The 13,589-nt window shown below is 51.1% G+C and overlaps 1 protein-coding gene across 6 annotated transcripts; it reads left to right on the top strand.

Moving 5' to 3' along the window:
* Positions 1-737: 737 nt before the first annotated feature.
* Positions 738-12,690, top strand: Card19 (caspase recruitment domain family member 19). 6 transcript variants are annotated; one of them, XM_027409964.2, is made up of 7 exons: positions 738-884; positions 8,744-8,886; positions 10,252-10,405; positions 11,608-11,667; positions 11,838-11,909; positions 12,056-12,288; positions 12,402-12,690. In XM_027409964.2, the coding sequence occupies exons 1-7, from the start codon at positions 878-880 to the stop codon at positions 12,549-12,551; spliced, it is 819 nt and encodes a 272-aa protein (XP_027265765.1). In that variant the 5' UTR covers positions 738-877; the 3' UTR covers positions 12,552-12,690. The 6 variants fall into 6 exon arrangements, with proteins under 6 accessions (XP_027265765.1, XP_035298850.1, XP_035298851.1 ...); XM_035442959.1 differs by lacking the exon at positions 738-884 and having other exon boundaries at positions 8,674-8,886; XM_035442960.1 differs by lacking the exons at positions 738-884; positions 11,608-11,667 and having other exon boundaries at positions 8,674-8,886.
* Positions 12,691-13,589: the final 899 nt, after the last annotated feature.

Genomic DNA, 13,589 nt, shown 5'->3' with positions numbered 1-13,589 from the left:
GAACCAAGTACGGAGGTGAAAAGATTTGTCTGAGGCCGCGCATTTTATAGTTAGGAAAACTGAGGCTCGGTCAAACTAAATGACTTCCCTAACTAGGTTGCAAAGCCAGGCACTTGTCCCCTGCTGTAATTAGGGGACTTGATAGAAGGATGTCCCACCAAGCTCACTGTTAAGTCTCAACGCCCACCGGCCTTTTTTGCCAGGCTTCACCGGCTACGTACGTGACCGTGGTTAATTCACGTCTCTTTTAAGACTCAGTTTCTTCATCCGGGAGACGAGGGTGGGGTGGCCAGGGCGGCAGCAGAAAACCGAGCACACACCTACCTCCTAACCATCGAGAGGAGCAGGCACGGGCCCGGAAGGGGGCGGGGCCTAAACAAAGGGGCGCGGCCCCAGGAGCTATTGGAGAGGATGCGCGTGGGGCGGGGCTTGAGTTCTCTGGCCAGGACCGGGACCTGGGCGGTGCTAGGTTCCTCCGCTGTGTCACTCAAGCTGGAGGGGGCGGGACTCCAGTCACCGCTACTGCCTAAACTCCTCAAGGGCGGGGCTCACTGAGGCGCGTAGTTTAGAGCTCCCGGGGAAGCCTGAGCCTGGGATGACAGCGGCCGGGTTTCGGTGAGGGGCGTGGTTTATAGTTGTGGGCGGTGTTTAGCGCTCCGGCCCCGCCCGCTGCTGACGCCGCCCCAGAGCTCCGTACGGGAGAGGGCATGGCTAGTTTGAGGGAGGGGCTTGGGTCTGGAGACGTTATCGCCGTCGCTGGGCGGGGCATAGAGGGAAGAGGCGGGGCATAGGGCCCAGCCCGCGGCGCCGGTCACCGGAGCCGTCGGGCCGGGCGGCGGACAGCCGAGGACCGCGGGGCGGCGCCGTGTCCTCCGCCATGACAGGTGGGCGCAGGGCCAGGCGGGCGACGGGAGCTCAGTGACCTTGGCGTTAGCTGGCACCGACGCCGCGGGCATAGCGGCGCGCGCGCTGGCGGGGTGTCCCGCGCTCTGCGCCGCGGGCCGGGGGCGCCGGGGGGTCCCGGGTGCGGAGTGGGGGAGCCGCGGGCCCAGGAGACGGAGTAGCAGGTGAGCGCCCACGGTGCACCGGCTGCACCTGCGGAGCAGGGCGGAGTCCCGGGGCGGGATGGATCTGAGAGAGGGAAATGGTGCTCACCGCCAGTCTGCTGCGACTCTAGGAGGCGGGACCCGCGCTGCGCTCCTGGGCAGCTTGTGGTACCAGTGAGACGCCCCTGCTTCCCGCTTGCTCTGGGGCCTGCGAGACTCCAGCCACGTCCCGCACTCTAGATGGATCTAGGGAATTCGGAGCCAGCAACTGGATCCCTGTTCTCTAGGCTTGGTAGCCCCAGCTCAGCCCTTTGCTCTGGGGACTCACCCACTTTTATTTCTGATCCCAGCTGCACACAGTGACATTGCTGTGCTGAGTTTTCCCTGTAAAAGAATGCCATAAGGATGAGTCAGCGAGGGACCCCGTCTGGCAGACAGCCCGGGGAAATGTGGTGGCTCCCAGATGCCACACTTTGTTTCTGGGAGTCTCACTCTCATGCTTCATGTGGTAGAGGTCACCTGGGATGACCCAGGGAGTCGGGGCAGCCCCAGAAGTACCCAAGGGTCTCTAAAGTGGAGTCAGCATTGGTGGTGCACAAAAGTAAGACCTTACAGCTGGAACCTGGTGACTTCCAAAACACGCTGGAGGAAACCCCAGCTACCACTCTGTCATCCCTCCAGGCCCTTCTTGTTTGGGGCTGCAATTTCTGAGCACTACCTTTGTGTAGAACCCTACTTTAGTCTCTAATATGCTCTCGTTCAGAATGTCTGCGTGGGGACATAAGGAATATTGTGCCTGTGTAGGGATAGAGAGATACAATCTCAGGTTGGGTAAGTGCCCCCAGACCGCTCTGCTGGTCAGTGGTAGGAGCAGAATGGGGGGCCTGGTCTCAGCATTCATGCTGGGCCCTGCCCTGCTTCTGGTTTTCCAGATCTCAGCTGTGTTGTCTCCAAGGGCCATTGCAAAGACAGGAGACCAGTGGAAAATGAGACCTCCCACCTCCTGGAGAACAGGGGGGTGGGGAGGGGTGGGCTTCTAGCCAGGAGGGCACAGCCAGTCCCTGACTGTGGCAATGACACTCTTTTTTTCTGCCATCTGCTTGCTGGCTTTTTGACACCTCACCACCCAACCTTTTTCTGGTGGGAGATGGAGACTGAAGAACAGAAACCTGAGAGAGTTGGATGGGCAGTCCTGGGGCTGTTCTAAGCTCAGTGCCCTACTGCACCAGCTGGGGGGTCTGCCATACTGATTAATCTCTGCTGTCCCATTCCCCCCCCCCGTGTATGTATGTGTGTATGAGAGTGTGTGTATGAATGTGTCTGTGTGTGAGAGTGTGAACGTGTATATGTGTGAAAGTGTCTGTGTGAGTGTGTGTGTGAGAGAGTGTGTGAGTGTGAGTTTGTGTATGTGTGAATGTGTCTTGTGTGTGTGTGTGTGTGTGTGTGAGTGTGAATGTGTGTTGGGTGTGTGTGTGTGTGAGAATGTGTGTGTGAATGTGTGTGTGTGAATGTGTGTGTATGTGTCTGTGTGTGTGAGTGAATATGTGTGAATGTGAGTGTGTGTGTGTGTATTTGTGAATGTGAGTGTGTGTGAATGTGTGTGTGTGTGTCTGTGTGTGAGAGTATGTGTGAATGTGAGTGTGTGTGTGTGCATGTATGTGTGAATGTGTCTGTGTGTGTGAGTATGTGTGTGAGTGTGTGTGTGAGTTTGTGTGTGTGAATGTGTGTGTGTGAATGTGTGTGTGTGAATGTGTGTGTATGTGTCTGTGTGTGTGAGTGAGTATGTGTGAATGTGAGTGTGTGTGTGTGTATGTATGTGTGTATGTGTCTGTGTGTGTGAGTGTGTGTGTGAGTTTGTGTGTGTGTGTGTGTGTGTGTGTGTGTGTGTGTGTGTATGTATGACTATAGAACACTGAGAGTTGTGTTTTCACAGAACAAGTAGTATCCCGTGGCGTGATGACAAGAGCTTCTGGGAGAGATTCAGGGGGGAGTTGATGCCCAAGTTGTAGATCCCAGGAGAGTGATTGGTGAGTTCTTGGAAGGGGGCTCAATAAGCTGGGCATGAATAAACCAGGTTTTCTCAGCCTACTGCCTGGGCCCTGACTCTGTAGTTGTGAACTGCAGACAAGAAGGCTTTGGGACCTCTAAGGGGGAGAGTAAGGGCAGGTGGGGCCAGCTGCTTTTGGGTCCCAAATGCCAGAATGAGGACTTAGGTCTGAGCTGCAGAAGTTCAGGCCGTGCTCCTGGTACCAGCTGGCATGGAGGAGAAAATACAGGCAAAGGCCCATGGATTCTGCACAGAGTCATCCATCTTCTTTTATCTAGTAAAAGCATTCCTGGCCTTGTTTACAGGGGCCTGGTATCCCGGCAGAGCCTTGCCTGAGTCTCCGTGGTACCCAGTGGCTGCCTGTATGCAGCTGCATGCATAGCTTACAAAAGCCACAGGAAGCACAGGAAGTGCCTTGCTATGAGCTGCTGGCTTCAGCCGCTGGGCTGGGCCACCCATGGCAGGTGACTCAGGGCTCCTGTGACTCATGCCTTGTGGGCAGCAGAGGCCCATCTTGGCTAGCGGCTTTCAGAGTGGGAGGAGGCCGCTATGAGGCATTGGCCACTGTCTACCAGCAGACCTGGCCTTCGGACCTTGGACTGGAGTCCACTCATTCTAGAACTCTGTAGTGAGTGCCTACTGTGTGTGCATCCTTGTACACATTGGCACAACATGAAGACAAGAGGACAGAACCCTGAATTCACAGTGATCCACGTTAATGACAGAACAGAATGAACTATGGATGTCTGCAGGCAGCCGCAGCAAGGTTGTGGTACCTGCAGGCTGATTGCAGTCTAGTCACCTTACTGTGCCTTCATTTCCCTATCTGAAAGGGGGGCAGTTGGTGGGAGGATGGAGGTTATAAGTAGGTGAAAGTAGAACCACAAAATGTCTGGTCTGTGAATTGTTTTGTGAGTTGGTTCAGTGTTCATCTGAACTCTTAACGAGATGCTGCAGGCACTGAGCCAGCCTACCCAATACACCTGAGTGCCTGGGGGCTGTTGGTAAATCTGTCTTCTACACAGGTTGTCAGGGGCTCGGCCAATATTCCCAGTCTGCAGCTGCCATGCTGGGGTGGTGCTGATAGACACAGACAGGGATGGGGTGGCTGATGAACCAAAGTGTAGGCCTTGGGAGAACAATAGCTGTCATCCAGGACAGCCCTATCCCTGGTCTCTGAGAGCAGGCTCCTGGGCCAAGGATGTGTTTTTATGGGGTCCTTGGTGAATGAAGCCCCCACTGTTACACTGTGAACTCCTGGAAGTCATCCCCAAGTTCCTGACATAGAGTGGGCATGCTGACAGGCTGTGCCTACCTGGATAAATAAGGGTCCCCCCAAAGCCACCATCTGGGATGGGAGTGTGCTGGAGACAGAAGACAGACCAGCCAGGGAGAAGTAGCAGGGGAACAGAGTATGAGGAAGGTAGCCTGTTGATTCCATACCCAGGGATAAAGCCAGGGACAGGGCTTCCTTTTCCCCACATGGTGACCCTATTTTGTAAAAAGCCAACCTACCTTACAGAGGTCGAATCCAATTGCAAGCAGATACACTGCTTTTAGATGTATTTTCTGTCTAGGAATATTCTGCAAACAAGCATGCATGTCTGCCACATATGTGCCTGGTGCCAAAAAGGTCAGAAGAGCCATCAGATCCTTTGGATCTGGAGTTATAGACTATTGTGAGCCACCATGTTTTCTCCAAGAGTGACACATGCTCTTAACCACTGAGCTGCATTTGCTTTTAAAGAACAGTTTGGTACATTCTGCTAAATGCCTGCACCTGTGTAAGCATAAGCTGGGCAGCATCTAGACGTTTCTGACTCAGGAAGATCCTTTGGGCTCCTTCTCAAGTAATCTGTTCCAACTCAGGGTTGCTCTGCTTGCATGACTCCCCCTCCTGCCCCGTTTTTTCCATAAACACCAACAATGGAAATTTCCAAATAGACTTCACTTATTTAATTTATTTTGAGTCAAAAAGTCTTTTTTTTTTTTCTTTGTCCAAGCTACCTCAGGCTCTTTAGTAGCTAGGACTGCAAGTATATACTGCCTGGGTGTGTACTGCCTGGTGTATACTGCCTGGGTGTGTACTGCCTGGTGTATACTGCCTGGGTGTATCCTGCCTGGCTCTTGGCTTTATTTTCGGGACAGCTGACTAAAGATTGAGCAGATAGTGCAGAGACTGAGGCATGGACCCCCTGCCCTCCCTCCTATCATTACCATTTCCTGTCAAGTTGTTATTGCTAGCTGAAGCCCAGAATCTGCTGTAGCATTCCCTCCCGGTGCTGGACATTCAGTGGGCTTTGACAAATGCTTTCTGCCATCACACAGAATAGTTTCACTGCCTAACACTCCCCTGGGTCCTGCTTACTCCTCCCTCCCTCCTTCCTCATGCCTGGCAACCCCTGATTTTATTGTCTCTTTGGTATTGCCGTTTCTGCAGTGTGGTGTAATTAGAGCCATAGGTATGGGGCTTTTTCAGACAAGCTCTTCCTCCCTTAGTAATATGTGTCTAAGGCTCCTCCACATCTTCTCAAGTCATCTAGTTTGTATATGCTTTGCCGTCCTGAGGACCAAACCCAGGACCTTGTACATGGTAGGAAAGATACCACTGAAAGGTATCTTTAAAATTTTTACTTTGACACAGGGTCTACCTCACTAAGTTGTCCAAGCAGGCCTTGAAGTTGGGGCCCTTCTATCTCAGCCCAGCTCATCTTTCCACCCCCATCTTGTGATGTGTATGCCTGTGTGTGCCAGGATGAGCACATGCCACAGCACACACATGAAAGTCAGAGGACAACCTCAGGTGTTAGTCCTCACCTTTGATACTGCTTGAGACAGGGTCTCTCTTCTACTGTTCACTGCTGTATATGCCAGGTTAGTGGCCCCTGAGGTGCTGGGGATTCCCCTGTCCCCACCGTAGTTTTTGAGGCAGGGTCCCTAGAGTTCACCAGTTCAGCTAGGGATCTGCCTGTCTTGACCTCCTCAGTGCTGGAATTGCAGGGATATGCCCATACTCTTAGGTTTGTGTGAGTTCAGAGGAATTTAACTCCAGTCCCTACACACACAGCTCCAAGCCCGGCTGAGCCATCTTCTTCCTGGCCTCTTTTCTTGTTTTTTTGTTTGTTTGTTTTGTTTTTTAGTCTCACATTATGTAGCTTAGACTTGCCTTGAATTTACAACCCCCTGCCTCAGCACTCTGAATGCTAAAACTACAGTTGTGCATTACCACACTTGGCCACCCTGTTGTCATTTCTACTGTTAGTAGTTTGAGTCATTTTTGTCGGTCTATTTATTTACTTGTGTTTGGTTTTGAGGCAAGATTCCTTTGTGTAGCCTTAGCTGTCCTAGAACATGCTCTGTAAACCAGGCTGGCTTTGAATTCACAGAGATCCACCTGCCTCTGCCTCAGGAGTGCTAGGATTAAACGTATGAGCCATCACTGCTCAGCTTTGTCAGTCTATTTAAATATCTGTTAATTTTGTTGACCTTTTCAATGAATAAACTTTGGATTTGTTGATTTTTCTCTTTTATAAATGTTTACTTCTCGAGGTTATCTTTAATCTGTGCTATTCCCTTCTTTCTGGTAGCTTTGTGTTTGACTTGTCTAGCTGTTCTAGTGTCCGTGGGTCATGTCTGTATGGTGTGTCCGTATCTCCCCCACCACCCCACCCCCGTTCCCTTTCAATTTAGTTGCCTTTTTTTTTTCAAGTTGGTGGGGTGTAATGTTAGGACATGAACTTTAGATTTTTCATTTATTATTTAGTTTTGAGACAAGGTTTCATGATACTAGTTATACGATGTGCTGTATAACTCCAGCTAGCCTGGACTCTACATAGACCACGGTGCCCTCAAACCCATAGAAATCTACCTGCTTCTGCCCCCAGAGTGTAGGAGGACAGCATGCGCCACACCTGACCCAAGCTCTCTCTTCTTAAAAGGTGCGAATCTCTGGCTGTTGCTTCTCCCTCTCAGAGGCTGGCTTGCTCCATCCCTTAATTTTTGTTGTTGTTGTTGTTGTTTTTTGTTTGTTTGTTTGTTTTGGTCTTTTTGAGACAGGGTTTCTCTATATTGTTTTGGAGGCTTGCTCTGTGGACCTGGCTGGGATTAAAGGTGTGCGCCACCAATGCCCAGCTCCATCCCTTAGGTTTTGGTGTGTTTGTTTCTCATTTGACTCAAGGTTGCATTCCATTTATTTTGTGGTTTCATTTTGACCTTTTAGTTCAGTGGTTCTCAACCTGTGGGTAGTGATCACTTCAGGGGTCCAGTAACCCTTTCACAGGGGTCACCAAAGACCATCAGAAAACACAGATATTTACATTATGATTCATGACGGTAGCAACATTACAATTACGAAGTAGTAATGAAAATAATTTTATGGTTGGGGGTCACCATAGCATGAGGAACTGCATTAAAAGGGTCACAGCATCAGGAAGATTGAGGAAACACGGCATTAGCTGTTTAATTCCTACACGTTTGTGAACTCTGTAGGTTCATCCATCTCTAGGTTCGTGTCACGTGATCTGAAAAGAGCCTTTGATTTAAATGCTTTTAAATATTTGAGACTTATTTGTGGCTGAGGATCTGCATGTTTTGTGTTCTAAAGTATGTTCCATGTGCACTTGGGGAAAGTGTGGCTTTTCTATTACTGGGTAGTGTGTTTTGTGTATGACTTTTAGGTTCAGTTTAGAGTATTGTTCAAGTCTTCCATTTCCTTATTGATCTTTTATCTGATTGTCCAGTATGTTTTTATAGTGGTATATTAACATCTTTAAATATTATAGTGGTGTCTGTTTCTCCCTTCAGTTCCACCAGTATCTCCTCATCTGGGGCTTGGATACTTGGTGCCTATGTGTTTATAGTTGTTACCTATTCCTGATGAATTAACCTTGTATTCACATATGCTGTTTTTTTTTTTAATCTCTTGTACCAGTTTTGACTTAAAGTCTATTTTGTCTAATACTAATCCAGCCACTCCTACTCTGGTTTGGTTTCTGTTTGCAATCAAGTGTCTCTAACCTGTTGCCTGTGGCCACAATGTGGCTGGATATGACTGAGGACAGCTGTGAATGTAGCCCAACACCAAAGTGCAAACTTACTGAAAACATTATGGGATTGTTCTTGAACATAATGTTTGTAGATGACAACTTCCCATGTTGAAATGTCAAGAGGTTGGACACGCCTAAGTGAATGCTTTTTCTCCTTTCACTTTAACTCTTTAGTGAGCATTTTGTCAGTATTTATGTTTTAATATTTATGGCATATGTTTTAAGGCCAGCCATGCTGCCAATCTTTGCCTTTTGAATAGAGTTTATCCTATTTACATATTTAAAGTAATTGTTGAGAATGAAAGATTCGTCTCTGCTATTTGTGTTTTGTAGGTTTTTTAGCTTTTTCCATCCTTGTTTCTACCTTTCCTGGTTTCCCTTGTGTTAAGCTAATGTTTTGTGGTGGCATTTTGATTCTCTTATTTATTTTATGTGTATTCTATAGATTTCTTCTTTATGGTTAACATGAAAATTGTAGATGCACCCTCCAGAAAGACTGTTGCCCTTCCAGCAGGTGTGGCCTCCCGTGGTCAGCACCAGGGGTGCCAATATGATCCATCGTGAGGCTGTGCTGGCTCACCCTCATGCATCCACATGTGTTCCAGATCAGACCTACTGTGACCGGCTGGTACAGGACACACCTTTCCTGACAGGACAGGGTCGCCTGAGCGAGCAGCAAGTGGACAGGATCATCCTGCAGCTGAACCGATACTACCCCCAAATCCTTACTAACAAGGAGGCCGAAAAGGTACTGAGGGATGAGCAGGGCCAGGGACCTCTGGGTGTCTCCCCTCTCCGATCTGGAAGAAGCTGCCATAGGCCCCGAGTTGTCTTCTCAGGAATGGGAGTCGCACCTGGTCTTGGGAAGATCCACATGGTCTTAGGTCTCAGATCATCAGGTCTTTATGCCTCAGTTTGGGGAGGAAAGGCTATATTTGGCTTATGCCTCCACATCCATAGTCTGCAACTGAAGGAAGTCAGAACAGGAACCCAAACAGGGCAGGAACCTGGAGGCAGGAGCTGATGCGAGTCCATGGAGGGTGTTGATTACAGGGTTGCTCTGCCTGCTTTCTTATGGAATCCAGGAGCACCAGCCCAAGGATGGCTCCACCCACCATGGGCAGTGCCCTCCCCCATGAATGCCCCACAGCCCGATCTTATGGAGGCATTTTCTCAATTGGGGGTTCCCTCCTCTCAGATGACTCTAGCCTGTGTCAAGTTGACATAAAATTAGCCTTCCTTCACACATGACAACACACAGTGACATAAGAACAGGAGGAGGGAAGGCTGAGGAAGGAGGGATCAGAAGTCTGGACCTGGAACTTGGCAGATAGCCCCATTGGTAAAGTGCTTTCTGTGTGGACATGAGGACTTGAGTTTGGATCCTGAACCTAAAGCCCCAGCAACAGAGATGATGGTAGATCCCAGGGGCTTGCTGACCATCCAGTTAGCCAAACAGAGATGGTAGATCCAAGGGGCTTGCTGGCCAACCAGTTAGCCAAAATGGTGAACTCGAGGTTCAGATGTTTATACCCCCAAAGACCCTCCAGGATCCTGTTATCGCTGGTCAGTTTTCAGCTGTAGCCACCAGGGGGCAGCACCATACAGCAACCTCCCGTCTGGACTCAGTGCCAAGTGTTCTGTGCACGGTTCTTCACAACCGCATCAGAAGGAACTGTTCTTTTCTCAACTGGCTTTTGCAATACTAGACACCATGTTCCTACAGACTGAAAAGGAATAGCAACTATCACGTACGCCAGCATTAGTTCTCTGTCACAACCCCACTACATTATTTCTTCTTCACAAAAGCTGAGTCTCAGAGGGTTCAAGTGACTCACTGAGGCCGCATGGGGAGAAAAGCTTCACTGAGTTGTCATTACTTAGGGTGATGTTCCCCACACCCTGCTTCCTTGGTGACCTCTCCCAGCCTGTTGCCCTGGAGACACAAGTATTAACCAAGACTTAGCCAGCAATTGTTTGCTCCAGTGTTGGGTGCCACATGGGTGGTGTGAGGGGTTGTGAGGGCTCTGAGGTCTCCGGCACTGAGTCTAGGGTCCTGAGTGCACCACCTCACAGCTGTCCCCCCCCAGCTCACCCTTTCTTCTGCCCACAGTTCCGGAACCCCAAGGCATCCCTGCGTGTGCGGCTCTGTGACCTCCTAAGCCACCTGCAGCAGTGTGGGGAGAGGCACTGTCAGGAATTTTACCGAGCGCTGTATATCCATGCCCAGCCCCTGCACAGCCACCTGCCCAGCCGCTACACTCTCCGTAAGTCCTGCCCCAAACCCCTGCCTGCAGCGCTCCACACTCACCAGGGAGGGCGCCGTCTGCCAGCATCATGGAGGTCCTCAGTGCCATCTGAGTCTTCAGCAGCCCAGCCTGGACATCACTCCCTCCCTGGTTCCTCCTCAGAGACCACCCAGGGAGAAAAGCACAGGCTGGCTTATCAGTCTGTCTCTCTCCCTCTTTCCTTCTCTCTCTCTCTGTCGTTCCCCTCCCCCATGCCAGTTTTCATAAAGAAGCCAGCGCCCCCGGTATCCTGTCTGCCTCCCTTGTTTACCATGGCTGTGTCTTCATAGTTCATAGCGGCTTCATTCTTACAGCCCCGTGCTGCTCCTTTGTCATCCCAGCTGGGACTTACCAAGCCCACAGTAGACCCCAAGGCTGTGTCTACTTTTTTGTATCCACTAGCCTGCTCATTTGGGGTTTCTGTAGGGCATCCTTGGGTATAGAGGTGGTTTCTGTAGGGCATCCTTGGGTATAGGTGTGGGTGGTTGGTGAGAGACGGTGTGATCTCAGAGCCCTAGGTGATAGGTAGGTTCCAGAGGTCTGGGGTCACTAGAGCTGCTGGGACCTGGAAGTTCACAGTAAGGCCAGAGTGGCAGCTCAATTCCACCAGGAGGAGGTTCTGCTGCTCCAGACAGAAAGATGAGGTGACTGCGCATGTGCTCAGCTGGGACTCTAGGCTGGTGTCTCAGATCGCAGACCGTACATGACACAGTGTGGACAGTGAGGACAGAGCGAACAGGCTTTGTCCCAAGTCCCTACAGAAACAGCTTCACCGGGCCCTTTACGTGTGGCACGTCACCGGCCTGCTAACCCCATGAGGAAGTCTAGGGAAAGTTCTGGCCTCCTGCGCCTGGTATGGCAGCCCCTATAATGCTAGCAATTGGCTCTTGATAGTGGATATTTGTCCTGCATTTAATGACTTGTAGAAAACAGGACACACTGGCCACTCCATACCTATGATGTCACCAAAACTGGACCAAAGGAACCCCAAATTTATGCAGTGTTGTCTGGAGAGCTGACCTCACTATGTGACCAACTGGGCCTGCCCAGGCACCCAGTGTGAAGCAATGTGTGAGCCCAGCACCTTCAGGAGGCAGAGACGCTGCCTTGGGTCTCCCCAGGGGACAGTCCCACTCTCATCTCAGCCCTCTTCTAACCATGCTCTATAATTCTGTTTCCAGAAAACTCAGATTGCAGAGAGCTGGACTGGGGCAGCGAGAGCCGCGAGCTGAGTGACAGGGGTAACGCCCCCGCCACCTCCTTTCTCTCTCCCTTTTCCCTCAGGGCTCTGTCTGTGTCCCAGGGGCTTCTCCATCCCACATCGGGTCCTATTCCTGGTTCTCTGTTGGGGGACAGGCCCCCTGTAGTACTCACCAACTGCTCCAGGCCTCACAGACTTCTTTCTCCCCAGGACCCATGAGCTTCCTGGCAGGCCTAGGCCTAGCAGCGGGCCTGGCCCTCATCCTCTACTGCTGCCCTCCAGGTGAGTGCCCTAAGGCCCTAAGAGACTGTGGGAACTGGAGAGTGGCAGCTTATCAGTATGGTGGGCAGCCAGCAGAGGGCCCTGCGTGTCTGTCATCTTGGAGTCATCTCCCGTGAGACTTGGTCTCTCCTCTTGTGCTACCATAGGCCTTACAAGCCTAAACCCACTGAGGCCTGCAGCTTGCAGTAAGCCCCGCCTTCTCTATTTCCTCTGTCCTGTGATGCCTGAGTCTGTCATCAGAGGAGGCCTTGGGGATAGGGCCAGGTATGGGCTCCTACGGCCTTATCCGCTGAAGGCTTGGGGGTCACCCAGGCAGGAGCTAATGATCTCTGGGGCCAGAACCAGTTCTGATCTTTCATCTCCAAAGCAAGGACCATGTGTGAGTAGGAGGTAGGGACAGGGCCAATCAATGTCCAGCCTGCTCCAGCTTCAGAGCTGAGTTCCCCTTCACAGCTGGTCCTTGGATTGCCATTTCTTCCCTTTATCTTCTAGACCCCAAAGTGCTGCCTGGGACCCGACGCATCCTTGCCTTCTCACCTGTCATCATCGACAGGCATGTTAGCCGCTACCTGTTGGCCTTCCTGGCAGATGACCTCAGAGGGTTCTGACGGACCCAGACCCTGGGCCTTACCTGCTACTTAACCAAAGAGTCCCCTGGCTGCCCACTGTGGGGTCCATGCTTTTTTTTTTTCTAAATACTTATTTTTCATTATTTATAATTTCTATGAGAACACATCACCTTCACTCTTCAGGGTGCTTAATATTAAATGTTCCAACTGTCTCTGCTTGTCTCATGTCCTCTTCTTGAGAGAGAATGTGTGTGTGTGTGTATGTATTCATGTGTTAATGTTCTAACGTGGCTGTTTACATAGGACTGGCCCAGGTGCTCCTGGCTTTGAGTCCAGCCTTGGTCCAGTGCCTGCTCCATGTTCCCCTACCATCTCTCCTACGTCATTTGTCCTACCGTTGTGCCACACCCCCACCGTCCACACACTGGAGATGTCCCACACCATCCCCTCCCCTTTACCACATACGCCCCCTGCACAGTCCCCTCCCTTGCTGTGTCTTAGCCTTCCTGGTTCTCCCTGCCTGGATGCCATTGGTCCCACCACCTGGTCTTGCTATCTAGCCTACTGGCCAATGTGGGGAGAATGGCAGTCCCTCCCTGTTGCTGACCGAATCCCAGGCCCAGCTACTGGTGGTTGGCACAGTGGGTGGTGACGAGTTTACGAGTGCCAGAACTCAGAAACACCATTTCCCACGCAGCCTGAGAAAGTGTGGGTCTTTATCCTGACTTTTCTCTTAAGGAAGTGAGCCATCGGCTGTTGCTGTTGCAAGGAAAGGGAGACGGGCAGTAGGTCAGGTCTGAGCTCCGCCCACCCTGACCTTTCCTGTGACTAAGGAAGCCTCATGGTCCTACTCTCCTCATGGTCCCTGCCCTCTGCCAGGAGGTCACTGTCCAGCCACTGAGTCTCACCTCCTCCACACCCTGGTCAGGCACTATGTTCTGGGAAGTCCTAATGGAGCTGAGCCCTAGAGCTCAGATCTTATCCAATATCAAGTCAGTACTGCCCCGATGGGCTGGGTACGGCTGGAGACCAGGCCTCAGCTGTGAGCGACACTATAGAAAACACAGTCCTTGTCACTGAGAACAAGTGGTTCATAGAACCTTCTAGATCC

The sequence above is a fragment of the Cricetulus griseus genome, chromosome 3, assembly GCF_003668045.3.
Source record: "Cricetulus griseus strain 17A/GY chromosome 3, alternate assembly CriGri-PICRH-1.0, whole genome shotgun sequence".
NCBI lineage: Eukaryota > Metazoa > Chordata > Mammalia > Rodentia > Cricetidae > Cricetulus > Cricetulus griseus.
This window is presented reverse-complemented; position numbering and strand designations above follow the sequence as displayed.

What these genes read in the sequence shown, in the direction of transcription:
- Card19 (XM_035442959.1), top strand. Translation starts at nt 8,689, where the DNA reads ATGATCCATCGTGAGGCTGTGCTGGCTCACCCTCATGCATCCACATGT. An exon ending in CTAACAAGGAGGCCGAAAAG is followed by an intron (nt 8,887 to 10,251) that starts GTACTGAGGGAT and finishes TTCTGCCCACAG; the next exon opens with TTCCGGAACCCCAAGGCATC. An exon ending in GCCCAGCCGCTACACTCTCC is followed by an intron (nt 10,406 to 11,607) that starts GTAAGTCCTGCC and finishes TTCTGTTTCCAG; the next exon opens with AAAACTCAGATTGCAGAGAG.